Source organism: Triticum aestivum, chromosome 6D (genome assembly GCF_018294505.1).
Source record: "Triticum aestivum cultivar Chinese Spring chromosome 6D, IWGSC CS RefSeq v2.1, whole genome shotgun sequence".
Classification (NCBI taxonomy): Eukaryota; Viridiplantae; Streptophyta; class Magnoliopsida; order Poales; family Poaceae; genus Triticum; species Triticum aestivum.
Window position 1 is genome coordinate 379,028,342 of NC_057811.1, and position 14,306 is coordinate 379,042,647.

General features: G+C 41.6%; 1 protein-coding gene across 1 annotated transcript; it reads left to right on the forward strand.

Annotated features, from left to right (window-relative positions):
- Positions 1-7,902: 7,902 nt before the first annotated feature.
- Positions 7,903-12,111, forward strand: LOC123145223 (protein RADIALIS-like 4). The gene is made up of 2 exons (XM_044564597.1): positions 7,903-10,470; positions 11,742-12,111. The coding sequence occupies exons 1-2, from the start codon at positions 10,202-10,204 to the stop codon at positions 11,764-11,766; spliced, it is 294 nt and encodes a 97-aa protein (XP_044420532.1). The 5' UTR covers positions 7,903-10,201; the 3' UTR covers positions 11,767-12,111.
- The last annotated feature ends 2,195 nt before the right edge of the window (positions 12,112-14,306 follow it).

Genomic DNA, 14,306 nt, shown 5'->3' on the forward strand with positions numbered 1-14,306 from the left:
AAGTATGAAAAGAAGTAAGTAAACACATTTGGATGCTTTGCCTGGTTGGCTACCGTACCTACCACTTGAGGAGGAGGCTGTGTGTTCGAGGCGTAACACTCAGGCGCGCTTTTTTTGTGTTTGAAACAAAAACAAAAATGTAGATGGACCGGCCGAGCGGGGAGGGAAGTTGTGCTCCCGTTTGCAAACTATACTATAACGGACGCCCTAAGCATCATATAGGAAATGCCTTAGGGAGCGTCCATAATACATTGCCTGACGTGAGTTGAAACATATAGCGTCGTCTAACGCGAGGGGGCAGTTGGGCCGACACAATAGTTCATTTTTCTTTGTTTTTTCATTCGTCTCTTTTTGTTTTTCTCATGTTTTTTAAAAAGTATCTAGATACCAAAATTCCATAATTTATATTTAATTAAATTTTTTAAAAACTAAGAATTTGAAAAATGCTAACACGGTGTACAAAAATTGTTAGCATATTTTTTAAAAGATTGATATCATTCAAAAGGAATGTTTTTAACATTTAAAAGAAATTACGCATGTGTAAATAAAAAATAATGGTTCATACAATCAAAAAATTTATGTTACATTAAGATAATGCTCATGTGTTTCAAAAAATTATGTGTGATATTTCCTAAAATGTTTTAACACCAGTAAAAAATGTTCATCTAATTTAATAATGTTTTGTACAATTTAGAAAATGTACGTTACTACCTCCACTCCGAATTATAATATTTTTGGATATTTTAATATGTACTATATATAGATCGTAATGCATGAAAAACACACACTAAAACTTGTCTATGTACATCCGATTACAACATCTTATAATTAGAAATGGAGGATTTAAATTTTTAAAAATGTTCACACATTTCAGAAAATATGCTCTTAAAATTTAAATATATATTTCTACAAATGTAAAGAAATGTCCGTGTAGTTTTTATCTTTCTTAACATTCATAAAAATATTTTAATGTGTATTTCAAATATGTTTAACATGTATTTGAAAAATGTGCAAAAACATGCACTTGGAAAAATATTAATCATCTATTTGTAATTTTTTAAATGTTTACACAATTACTTCAGATGTATAGAGAAAAGTATAATATGTATGAAAAAAATTACACATCAAAACATACATTTAAAAATGTGAAAAATGTATTGAAAGATGTTAAATGGTTATAAATCCTGGTGTATACAAAAAATGTACAATCTATATGAAAGAAGTAGATATGTGTTGAAGAAAGAACAAAATAAGAAAATAACCCTTAAAAGACCAGCAACGGGACACAGAAGACGAAAAAACAAAAGAATACTATTGTAAAAGAAAGGAAGGAAAAAAGGATCAGTGCTACGCATCATCGGGATGATTTGAGGGAATGTTAAGACGCCTACAGAGTGTTAGATGCGCCCCGTCACACCATTGATTCCGTCCCCAACCTGTCTCTTTGCGGCGCCTCCGGCCATCAGGTATGCTGCAACGCACCATACCAGCTCCATGCGTTGCACATGTAGCTCCAACGAGAGCTGTACCATGCTTCATTGCAACACCAGCGGTGTTCCAGCGGTCTTGTGATGCTCCATTGCAGCACCAGCTATGCTTCCGGCGGCCCAGCGTTACTCCATTGCAACGCCGACAGTGTTCCCGCAGTTTGGTGATGCTCCATTGCAGCACCAGCTATGCTTCCGGCGGCCCAACATTAGTCCATTGCAACGCCGATAGTGTTCCAACAGTCTGGTGATGCTCCATTGCAGCACCAGCTATGCTTCCGGTGGCCCAACGTTACTCCATTGCAACACCGATAGTGTTCCAGCAGTCTGGTGATGCTCCATTGCAGCACCAGCTATGCTTCCGGCGGCCCAGCGTTGCTCCATTGCAACGCCGACGGTGCTCCCAGCAGTTTCAAGGCAACATCACCAGAGTTGCAGCGCCCAGTCGGCCACTCGCCGTGGTCAGCGCCAAAACGCCGCCGGCGCTCCCTCGCAGCTCCGAGAGGCCACGTGCGATGCTCAATCGCAGCTCTGACACCCATGCGCAAATGCTCCCACCGCAGCACCTCCAATGCTCGGTGGTGCTTCCAATGGATGCTCCATTGCAGCGCCTGCGATGCTGCATACTACTGCGTTGGGGGGTGGCCATGGCAGCGGGGAGAATGTGGTTTGCCGCTGGGAGCTCCTCTGACAAACAGGGAAGGGGAACGAGAAAAAGAATCATGGGGAGAAGAAAGCCCGTGAAGAGGATAAGGTTGGGAGGAGGTGTGGTCGGCTGGCCCCACATGGGATATGTGTGGAGCGGAGGGAACGGCTAACGGGAGGGAGAGATCACACAACTTAACTTGGTGTGTGTTTTCTAGAAGAAGAAAAAAAGCAATAACAAAATGGAGATAACTAGCGCTACAGAAAAAGAAAAAAATGACAAAAGGAGCTGTGAGCCATCGATGTAAGAGGAGAGCAACTAGTTAACGAGCGCTCCTTCGGGAGCCTCGTAACGATCAGCGCCACTTGGCGCGCTCTCAGCCATTCGCCACGTGTCGCGCTCTGGACGCGCCCTCCGGATTTTATTTTTTTATTTTTTTCGCACGTGTTTTCGGCTTTTAAATGGTTTTTTTTCAGGTTTTTTCGACGTTTTGGTTTTCCCCGGTCTTTCTTAGCTTTTCGATCAAAAAAAATCGAAAAAAAAATTTTGCGTGAAAAAACACGTTTTCTTTTTTTTTTCTTTCGCGAAAGTCACAGCTTTTCTTCCGCGAGAGGCACGGTTGTACTTTAGCGAGAGTCACGGCCGTGCCTTTCGGAAACGAAAAAAAACACGTTCTCTGTTTTTTTTTTCGCGAGAGTCACGGTTTTGCTTCCGCGAGAGGCACGGTTGTGCTTTCGCGAGAGGCACGGTCGTGCCTCTCGGAAAGGGAAAAACAAAACGCGTTTTCTGTTTTTTTTTTCTTTCGCGAGAGTCGCGGTTTTGCTTCCGCGAGAGGCACGGTTCTCCTTTCGCGAGAGTCACGGCCGTGCCTCTCGGAAAGAGAAAAAAATACGCATTTTCTTTTTTTTCGCGAGAGTCACGGTTTTGCTTTCGCGAGAGTCGCGGTTTTGCTTTCGCGAGAGTCACGGCCGTGCCTCTCGGAAACAAAAAAAACATGTTTTCTGTTTTTTTTCTTACACGAGTCACAGTTTTGCTTCCACGAGAGGCACGGTTGTGATTTCGCGAGAGGCACGGGCGTGCCTCTTTCGAAAAGGGAAAAAAACCGTTCTCCGGGTTCGTTTTTTCGCCCGGTTTTTTCGTGAAAAAAAAGTTTGTCAAAACCTATCAACATGAGATCTAGTTTTGAAGATCTTGACGTGAGGAATCTAAAGGTGAAAACGGTTCGAGATTTGGACGCACGGTTTAAGAGATAAAACGTTTTGAATAAACAGATCTACGAAAAAAAGGAAAACTCCCAGGTTGCGACAAGTGGCGCGCTGCATGTGCGCCACTTGTCGCGATATGGGAAAGTGGAGTGTTCTTTGCAACGAGTACTCCTTAATTAGTGATTTCGATGTAAGAGGCCAGAGCGAAGAAAAAACCCCCAAGAAAACCACCGTATTAGTGGGCCGGCCCACCGCGGAGCGCTGTAGTAGGCAAATGCTTGTTCGCCCCCCTGGCGCTCCGATTGGGCCGGATGCATCCTCCCCATCAATCTCGACCAATGTGATTCCAGGAACACCGTCCCTCTGCCCGAGAGCCCCTATTGGACTTTCTTTGCATCCAGTAGCACGCCGACGCACAGGGGGCGCCGCGACTGGGCCGGCCCACTCCAGGGCACCGAAGCTAGCTAGCGCGAAAGAAAAAAAATGAGGTGGAGGAAGGGAATCGAACTCGTGACCACCTGGCTATTTACAAACGATGTTAGCCACTACAGCCAACAGCTACTAGTGACAATTTGCATCGCAAAACGTATAAGAAGTGAGTATACCTATGAATTCACTGTAGCACCTTGTTTTTTGTACCTTATGGATTTCTAAATAATTTGAAAATCTTATGGAAAAACACATACAGTTTTATGAAGAAAGGAAATGCGAATATATTTGAATTTTTTTATACTTTTTTGTAAAACTTCAATGATTTTTGGAAATTCCGAACATTTTTCAAAACTCAGACTAAGTTTGAAAAGACGAACATTTTTTTTGTAAAATGGAACATTTTTTAAAATTCCATAGACATTTTGAATTGTTAAAAAAATTAGAAACATGAATAAATATCAAATTCGTGAACAAAATTATAAAACCGCGAACATTTTTTGAATCTGCGAACAAATTTTGAAGCTGCGAACATTTTTCGAATTGTGAACAAATTTTGTAACATGAAAAAATTTCAAAATCATGGACAAAATTATAAATTTTTTACATTTTCGAATTCTGAACAAATTTTGAAACCATAATTTTTCTCTAATTGTGAACAAATTTTAAAACATAAATAAATTTCAACTTCGTCAACAAAATTAGAACATTGTGAACATTTTTCGAATCTGCGAACAAATTTTGAAAACTGTGAACATTTTTGAATTGTGACCAAATTTTCAAATATGATGAAATTTCAAAATTCGTGAACAAAATTATAAAATTTCAAACATTTTTCAAATTGTGAACAAATATTAAACCCGTAAACTTTTTTGAATTGTGAACAAATTTTGAAACCATGAACAGTTTTCGAATTATGCACAAACTTTGAAAAACCGTGATTTTTTTGAATTGTGCACAAATTTTAAATTATAAAAAAGGAAATAGAAACAAAAGAAAAAAAACAGGAAAAGGAAAATCAGAGAAAAGAAAAGAGAAGAGAAAAACCAGAATAAAGAAACAAAATAAAAAAACAGAAATAGAAAAATGAGAGAAAAGAAAATAAAAAAAATTAAAAACAGAATAAAGAAAAAACCGATTCAAGGAACCTTCTAGAAGTTTCCCAAAACCAGCTGGGAACCTCTAGAAGGTTCCCAGAACCGGGGGCGTTGGAACGGTTAAACGGGCCGGCCCGTTGCGTCGCTGCTCGGTCGCTCGCCTATGGGAAGCGCCGGCAGTTTGACGCAGCAAGCGGCAAATAGCACTTTCCCCTCTGCCCGCCGCATCCTCCCCGCCACCGCTGCAGCCTGCAGCCTGAGCGCCCCACTCTCCTCAAAGTTCAATGCAGAGCGGGTGAGCAGGTGAGCTACGCGGCGCGGCGCGGCGGCGCCGACCGAGAGGCGCGAGGCGTCCTCGTAGCCCCCGCGGGTTCCTTCGGCTGTTCGAGGTAACCGCGAGGGGAGGATACCCCCAGCACTCGCACGCGTGCACGCACGCCAGGTGTTTGTTTCTACGCCTGTGGGGGCCCAAGTATGGCCACCCCTCTTTTGGCGTAGTTTTAGGATGCGTCCTCCAGAAATGCGACTCTCGCGAATCGTGAGGCGCCGTCCGTATGCAACGGGTTCGGTGTGTGAGGATGCCACTGCGATGGTTTCCTCTGGTTTGACTACAAATGTTGTGCATGAGGTCACCTGTGCGACTGAGCCAATTGTGTCCTGCAGAAATAATGGCTTTGTATTTCTTTACAAGGTTTTTCTTGTTTTCGAAATACGGAGTAGAAGATGGATCATTCTCTACTTTATATTTCAAAACCCAGCGAAGCCTGGTTGGCAAAGCCAAGCGCAAAGCAAACTTGCAGCGGCCACCGCATTCTTTACAAGATGTACCATAGCGTCTAATAGGTCTGAGCATTGTTACATATGACGAAACACATTAGCTCCATCCAGTGCTCATTTTCTAGGTTCAGAACTCAGGAAACCACATAACTGGATCATGCTACCGTATTCATCACATGACAAGCTTTTGTCTGAATGATACATGAAAACCCGTGTTCCATTGGTTTCCTAACATCTAACTGGATCATAGCAATGCTTATGAATTGTTTATTGTATTCATGACAATGGCATATCTCACAAGTGTTCTTATGTTCGTTTCAGTATTTGAGATCTTACGCTTAGCATAGAGTTAAAATATGCTATCTGTATGATTCCAAGTTCAATCAATTTTTTTTCTAGAATCCCGAGTTCAATCGGTAATCTGAACCTTTGGAATTTGAAACACTTAAGTCAGCAAGACAGCTATCCAGATTGATTCCCAAACAAATGAATTCATGTTCTTGAATCATGCCTGTCCATTGCTTAATCAGTTAATTCTATCATTGTTACAAACCAGTGTACTATTTGGCTGTCTACAAAAGATCGGACCACATATTCTGTACGCAGATGGAACATCATAGCTTTGGGATCTGCTGGATTCTTATTCTATTCTTATCTTTTTACTTCGTCTCCTCTTCCTGACCTCTTCTCAGTCTTTTTATCATGTCTTATCAAGGAATCATTCTTTAGCTCCTACGCCACACATCCATTATCAGGTACCTTTTCCTGTGAGATTCCCTACTTTTTAACAAGTTCACATGTTTTAGAATCCAACATCTCAGATGCTATATTTGATGATTGTTTTATTCTTATGACATCACCATCACTAGATCCATGTTTGTTTTTAGAGAAATCACCTATTACATTCTTTGGCGAGTGTCCGAAGATTAAGACATCGGCATATGCTCCCTCTGTTGGACTCTTAAAAATTGATCTTTGACCACAAATTTCTCATACAATACATTGCTCATAATTCCAAAATCATAATCACAGGAAAGTTATTTTTCAATACGAATTAAAGTCTAAATTCTGTGTGGCACAACTCACGTATTGTTGGACTAACAGCTGGTTAAAGATCAATTCTGCATGGTAAAAATACATCCTATATTTATCAACAGAGGGTATGCTATTCGGTCTGACAAGATTATAAGATATTTACATAAACCCTACCTTTTGCATTCCTAAGGGCATAGTTTGGACCTCTATCTTGATCCGTGGTCATTCCTGTGATGCGACACCTCCATTTATGCGACTGTGGAATTTGGTGCGCTTCAGCATAAACTTTGACTGTTTGTTTCTCCGTCCATCACATATCATGGCAGGCTGACAGGTGTAGTGAGTCGTAATTCTGTTGGTCAACATAAATTCCATTTAGATATAGATATAGATTCGAAGAATGTTATGATTCTCTCCCCCTTTCATAGAAAGGGAAAATAATTGAAGCAAATACCTTCCTTTGAAGACTGAAAAGAGGGTATCGAGGTAAGGGTGTGACATAATAAAGGTTCAAGTTGATATTTGGGTCTAATTTTGTTTAGTACCAAATTTAAATTCGTCGAGAAGAGATAGTAAAGAGGTGTATCCCACTTGGATGTGAATCCTAGCTACTAGCCTGGTGGGGGCCTTTTCCATCATCTCAAATCCACCTGTCCACACCTTGGGATGATGAGAACTCGAACCAAATCACATGAAAGATCCGCATACACACAAAAACCTTTAGCATTTGCTGACGTGACTTATGCATAGGCGCAGTGGTGTTCCGTACCTTCATGGGATAATCTACTTTTGAACCAGTTGACCTTTTCCTTCCTCATAAATCTCTCTTGTTAAAAGCTTCCAATGTCTGCCTTTGGAGGCTTGCGGCATCTTTCTAAATGTAAATAGCCAACAGAGAACATCAGAAGGCAAGAGAAAATTAATGCTTCTTCCAATGAATACTATTATAAGTAGTTAGTAGTTATCATTTTATTCTTACTATCTCTGTATGTTATTTTCTTAAGTTCAGTAGTAAGTGCTGGTTGACAGGCTATGTTCTGACACTTGTATGCCCAAGATTTGTGTCGAGTAAAGATTAGATGAAGCAACTTGGGGCAAGCTTAAAAAAGCCAGAAGCACCTTTTGAACTTCACTTTTCTGATACAAGTTTTGGAACAATGCAGGTCTGAGAATGTTATTCTAAATGTAATGAAGCTCAAGACGGCAAGGTAACTTAACTGCATCTTTCTACAAAACGGCAACCAAATGTTGGTAACCTTTCACAGAATAATCAAGTTTGTGCGTAAATTTGTTAAGAACTTCAGAGGCACAAGAATGGCTTATAGCTTTTTGGAAGTGATGATATGTGATTTATTATAAAATTTGGCAAGCTGTTGCACTAGAAATATTGTCAATTACTGTCATTTGCTTTTTAGTTCTTACTAACTTGGTTAGGGATATGCTCTGGTTTACGTAATTTTTCCCTTGAGTTAAAGTCATATACTATATTATATACTTAGGCATAGCTCTCTTTTCTGCATGAACATTTATATTTCGACTTGTTATGAAATAAGCTGGAAATTGACTGGCACTGCTTAAATTATCCAGAAGCATTCTATTCTTCTTAATTATACATGCAGCCCTGGTGCATGGTCTTGATTGTTCTACCGGAAACAACTATTAAGATTTAGGAGCTGAGTTGTTAAATCAAATTTTGATGTGAAATTCGTATAAAGCCAGTCACAATTTCTGTTAGGAGAATATTGACATGGTACTAACATACTTAATGGGTTTACTAGTTACCTGCAATATCAGCAGACACTTTAATTTTCAACTGTGGCATAGGTTTAGTTTTTAAGGAGCATAAAGAATTTGCTGTTCCATTATCCGAGAGGACTGGTACAAAATAAAGTTCCTGTACCAATGGCTGTTTGGATACTGTAGTAACTCCAACAATCCACCAACCAATCTCATGAATCCCAAATCTTTATTTTTTAACCGAAAACTGTAGGTGAGGCCCTGACAGTAATTTTTTATTGAAGGCGGCATGAAAAACACACGAAGGGGTAGTTAGAAGAAGAGGGGAGAATGTACAAAGGGAAGGGGAATATACAAGAGGGGACTATACAGAGAGCTATAAAAGGGTGTCAAGAATCCCAAATCTAATTATTCCACTTCATTATACACTAGATCTTGCCAATCTATTTTTATTGCATGAAACTTGTACTATTAAAGCAGCTGTTCTAATACAGTTTCTAGCAATGAGACGACTGTACAATATGTCCAGTTCTGCCATCATATTCTCAAAGTGGATAGGTACTAGGGACAGGTATTTCTTTGTGTTAAATTATTAGACCACAGACCACAGTTGAATAGTACATCCCATCTGCATGACATTCTTTTCTGTCCATCTGAAACCATATACCATCACTGATTAATCGAGTAGAAATATCATGGAAGAGTTAGGTGCTCCTATCCTTTTGACCTAATAATGGCTCCTTTTCCCTGTGTTACAGAAAGACAAAGAGGCATATATTGGTGTGTGTTTTCAATTAGATATTTGAATATCTTTGTTACAGTGGGGAGGTCGTCGACACAAATTGTTAGTCACTAGCTTTTCCTTGTACTTGCTATATTCACTATTCAGGGCAAATATCTTCTGCTACTAAACATCATTGTTTTAAGTGATGTTGCAAATTGTATGTAGTTTGTACAGCCAATTACTTGACTGCAAATTGGTGGACAGCACCTTTGTTCAAAACATTCCGTAAGTTTGTAACATCGACAGGGATGTTGCATGCTTCTATCCTGGCACAAATGGCCTTGTGATATTTTTTTAGGTACAACTAGTTATGGTTAGGATGCACTCTAGGCCTCCTGACCACTAGCTTTGCCTGCACTTACCCCTCTTCTTGTGACCTTTTTGCTTCTTTGTAGAGCTGTGTGTGTAGGCTTGTTGCTTTGCTTGTCTGGTTTTGTTAGCCTAGGTTGCTTTGTATATTGTGGTTTAATTGGCCTGGTAAGTTTTTGCATCTTCTCAGTGTGCTTCTTCCAATACAAAACGACACAGATGTTGATGTGAGTTTGAGAAAAGAGTTGTGGTAAGTACCAAAGGCACCCTTAGAGCATGGTTTCAAGTTTCAACATAGAAAAAAAAGCAAGAATAAAGGATATCTATTAAGATTGTGGGATGAAATGAAATGACAAAGGCCTAGTCTCCCAGCAAATCTGAGTGATTCTAATTCCTCCCTACAAATTTAATACACACTAGATTAGTGTGGTGAGTCGATGAAATTTCTCGTGGCTCCCTCCTACATAGGCTTGTCAACTCATTGCCTACTGCTAACACAAATCAACACCCACTCAATACTGGGTATTGTTGGTTTCCTCCTCTATATAAATAGCACATCTACGCTCACTCTTTGTTCCACAGAAACACGAGCAGCCACAAGTAGTGCCCATTACTAGTCCCCTGACCTTTCTTGGAAAATTTCTCCCTGCTGGGGAAACAGTAAAAGGGGAGGAGAAAAGGAAAAATAGAGAGATATGAGTTCATCGTGGACAGCAAAACAGAACAAGATCTTTGAGACGGCGCTAGCGACGTATGACGAGGACACGCCAGACCGCTGGCAGAAGGTGGCACGAGCAGTCGGTGATGGGAAGTCAGTCGATGAAGTGAAGAGGCACTATGAAGAGCTGCTGAAAGACCTGCATCACATTGAGTATGCAGGAGGCCGCCGCGGATCCCTCTACAACATCTCCGGCGCTAGCAGTAGCAACGGCAACTCCTGGGGCAGTGCCAATGAGGACCACAGGTAATTAAGAAGCCCGTACTCTCATACAGGCATAATCTCATTGTGCATCCTCTTCATATGCTCACCTGTTGTTATGCACTACTAGTCATGGGTGTATGTTCAAGGGCAGTGTTTCTGCATGTTGTCACTTGATTTTGTAGCTTTTGGTCATTTTATGATTCCTAACGTCCCACACCTAGATTATCTTTTTCCCTCTAGTTTGCGGCATGCCTTTTATAGTTTGTTCCTCCTATTCTGTTCTTTCGGCTTGTGTTTAAGTGTCTGGGTGTGCCTTGATTATCTGTATCTTGGGCTATCTGAAATGTAAGTCAAATCCATTGTCCTTGGATTTTGCTGGAATTGACTTACGCCTTACATAACTTATGTGATTAGTTTGACAATTACATTCTTCCCGAAGTGTGGAATTTGACTAGCTCTGCAGATTGCATTTTTCTGAACTTAGCTATATAACTGCTGGTCTGCTGCCCTGTTCCATTTCCATCTTGTGATAAATTAAGCATGTGATCCTTGTTTGTTGTTTATAAGGAGTACTCCAAGTTCCAACTAGTAAATAGTAATACACTTTTGTGCTCTTTCTTCATGTTTTGTGCACTCTGTTGACCGAGACTCCATTTGGCAAGACAAGTCAACTCCCTTTTGTCTATCAACAATGTGCAAATTCAACTAACGAAGATACAGCAGAATAAACAGAAGTATGCTGAAATTTCAAACTCCAGGCAACCTCACCCGTCCATGATGATGATCTGCCGGCAAAATACTAGTGGATAACTATGGCCACAATGACACTTTCTGATCCAGTTTAGTGTCGAATTAAATTGTGAGTACAGTGGGTAAGATATGGATAAACACCCGTAATCATAGTTAGTTACTAATCTCTAAAGTGGGCGGTGAAGCAGGTCAATCTGTTTACGGGAATGAAAATTCTTTAGCATTATTATGTTTGTGCTGCTGCTGCTGCTACCCAGTGTGCTTTGAAAATTCAACAATCAAATTATTATGCTTGTGAGAGAAATAGGCAGGATAAGGACACCAGCGATGGTGTTCCTCTTGGGAGGTTGCTCTTTGCATTCCTCTGCAAAGACCCTGCACAGTGGTATCAACCATGCATATTTTCCTAAAGTTTGCAAGGGAAATCATTACAAACCCCACTACCTTTAAGCTGTTTGCCTTTATGATGAATAAATCACTTTCAGAACAGTGTACATTTTGTTCCCCCTCCTTTAATTTATTCGAACGGATAACGGTTTGATGTTGTGGTTTCTTTGTTCCAGGAGAAGGTACCTCAATCCTCAGTGAACGCGATCTTGGAGGAGCTGATCCGAAGCCTATTGCAGCGGCGCTCTTACCAGCAAAGCCGAAACATAACCGAGTCTCCCTGAGATTACGTTTACTATATATTTTTTGAGCTTATGTGCTCTTGCGTTGTATGTGTGTGTCGTCATAGGTAGTAGACTTTCTACCAAAAGAAGATGGGCACTAGACTTGTGTAGTGGTTTGATGAAAAACTTCTAGCTGAGGTCGGGAGGGAGCGTGTGCTCCGGGCTTAAAATAAAAAATGGATCCACACTGTTAAAATTCTTGAAAAAAGTCAGACATATACTTGAAGTATTGCAGCATGTCTCTGCCAAGTTTGGTGCAAAAGGAATTTACATGTCTGATTTGGCATGTCACCTGATGAAAAAACAGTTTTCGTCTATGTGCTTTAAGCAGATTTTCGCCGTTATCGCCTTCATTTGCTGAGTGCTATCATGATAAAGTAGTAGGGCAGAACAGAAGGTTACCAAACTCGGACCACCAAACTCAGGACCAGATACCCAACAGTCATACGATAATGAACATTGCCCATCTTGGACAGGTGACCAAACCTTGGGCTGTGCAGGGTGGTCCACTGGAAGCAGTTGCAGAGATCTGCATGATCCTTCACTATCCAGTCTAGTTCTCCAAAGTGAATGCCCATGTCACTACTGTTGATCAGGTAGAGAGCTTTGCCAAGTGGCCCCGTGCTTCGACGAACGATGATCGGCGCCGGAGTCGTAGCAGCAAAGGAAGGAAACTATGGTGTGTGATCGGCCATATCCGCAGGCACAGTTTTTGGCGGGTGATCGGGCTCCACATTTTGTAGCTAGATGGAGTGAGACTGTAGCCTGCCGACTGTGGGTGGATAGAGCCATAGAGGTGTGGTATGGTTGAGCGGGTCCCGCGGAAATCTGAATATGAATCAGTAGATCTTGGTGCACCCAGTTTACACTTTACACTCATCGCGTCCATGATTGATGGGGGACAATAGAGACGTTATCTTAGGGATGATCATTCTTATTTTTCGACAAATGGTGGATTTTTTATTCAAAATGAAGCATCAAGAGGATACAAACACAATGAGCACACATCAAACCTCTGCATAGCATAACTTTTTCTGAAAAGTGTCTGCAGAGGCCAAGCTCCATTGAGCTCTTCACTTATTTTTCAGCGAAAATACATTTTCCCCAACTCAAAAATATCTGAAAAGAAGTATACATGTAAACATATATTTGTAGTATACACTTACAAAATTTCATGAACTAATACATTCATATGTGTTGTACATAAAAAAGGCAAATACACATATTAAAATGGGCTTTTCCTATGTTGTATTTGGGCCAGATATTTGTCTATTTTGTGTAGCATGCAAATATTCAAATTAGTTGATAAAATGTTATACATACTTGAAGAATATGCATCCGTGTTTGTAGATATTTTTTTGACATTTTTTGGAACTTTTAAATATATTTCCTTCTTTTTGCAATACAGGCTCCATTCTACAACTGCGCACTCCACTTTTTCACGATCCCATCAGCTACATATGCTAGAATAAAATTCCATCGTCCCCACTGCACAACTATACCCTATGCGTTAGGCCGTCGCTCGTAGATTGCATCTCACCGTCATAGGCAAATTGGCCGAAGCGAGAGCCGTCAAAACCCACAAAAAGACTTATGGCTGCATCCTGCGACCTTGCCAGATCGAGCCACTGGCAGCAATCGCCGGATCTGGGAGGCAAAGGATCCTCCCAGCCACCTGCAGCAGCTGTCGCAACCATTGCCACCAGGGGAACCACCCCCAGCTACCAACACCGCCGAAGCGCGCACGACTCTGTCATTTGATTGCACACACATCAACCATGTCGCGCGCCCGTAGCACCGCCGCCCCATGGCGGCCCCCAGATCAGAGCCGGAGTTGGCTAAGCCGCGCCCATGGACGACACCAGTAACTGCTCGCACCGCGCCCAAGATGATGTCACCCCGCACCAACACGCTTGCATCCTCAACCACCAGTTGCGGATCTTCCCGCCGAGCAGCAAGGCCGGCGTACGGACGCCCACGCTCCCAGCTGCCACCACAACCCTACTCAAGGACAAGCCGCACCGGTTGCTGTTGTTGCTACAAGATCCATTGTTTGCAACGGAAGGAGGTCGAGCCTCGCTAGCGGAGTGCCCCACTCCAACCGTCTCTAGCGCCAGCTTCATCGACTGTAACCTCCGGTGGCGGCGAGACAGGAGGCAAATTGATGAAGACGGTGGCGGCGAAGATGGGATCCCCCAGTCATCGACCGCTATCCAGCATGCATCTAGTGTATTAAGTTCATGGAGAAACGAGGTAATGCAATAAGAACGATGACATGATGTAGACAAGATCTATCTATGTAGAGATAGACCCCATCGTTTTATCCTTAGTAGCAACGATACATACGTGTCAGTTCCCCTTCTGTCACTAGGATCAAGCACCGTAAGATCGAACCCACTACAAAGCACCTCTTCTCATTGCAAGATAAATAAATCAAGTTGGCCAAACAAACCCAAA

Coding starts and splice junctions, on each gene's coding strand:
- LOC123145223 (XM_044564597.1), top strand. CDS start 10,202: ATGAGTTCATCGTGGACAGCAAAACAGAACAAGATCTTTGAGACGGCG. Junction 10,471..11,741: donor AGTGCCAATGAGGACCACAG/GTAATTAAGAAG, acceptor TCTTTGTTCCAG/GAGAAGGTACCTCAATCCTC.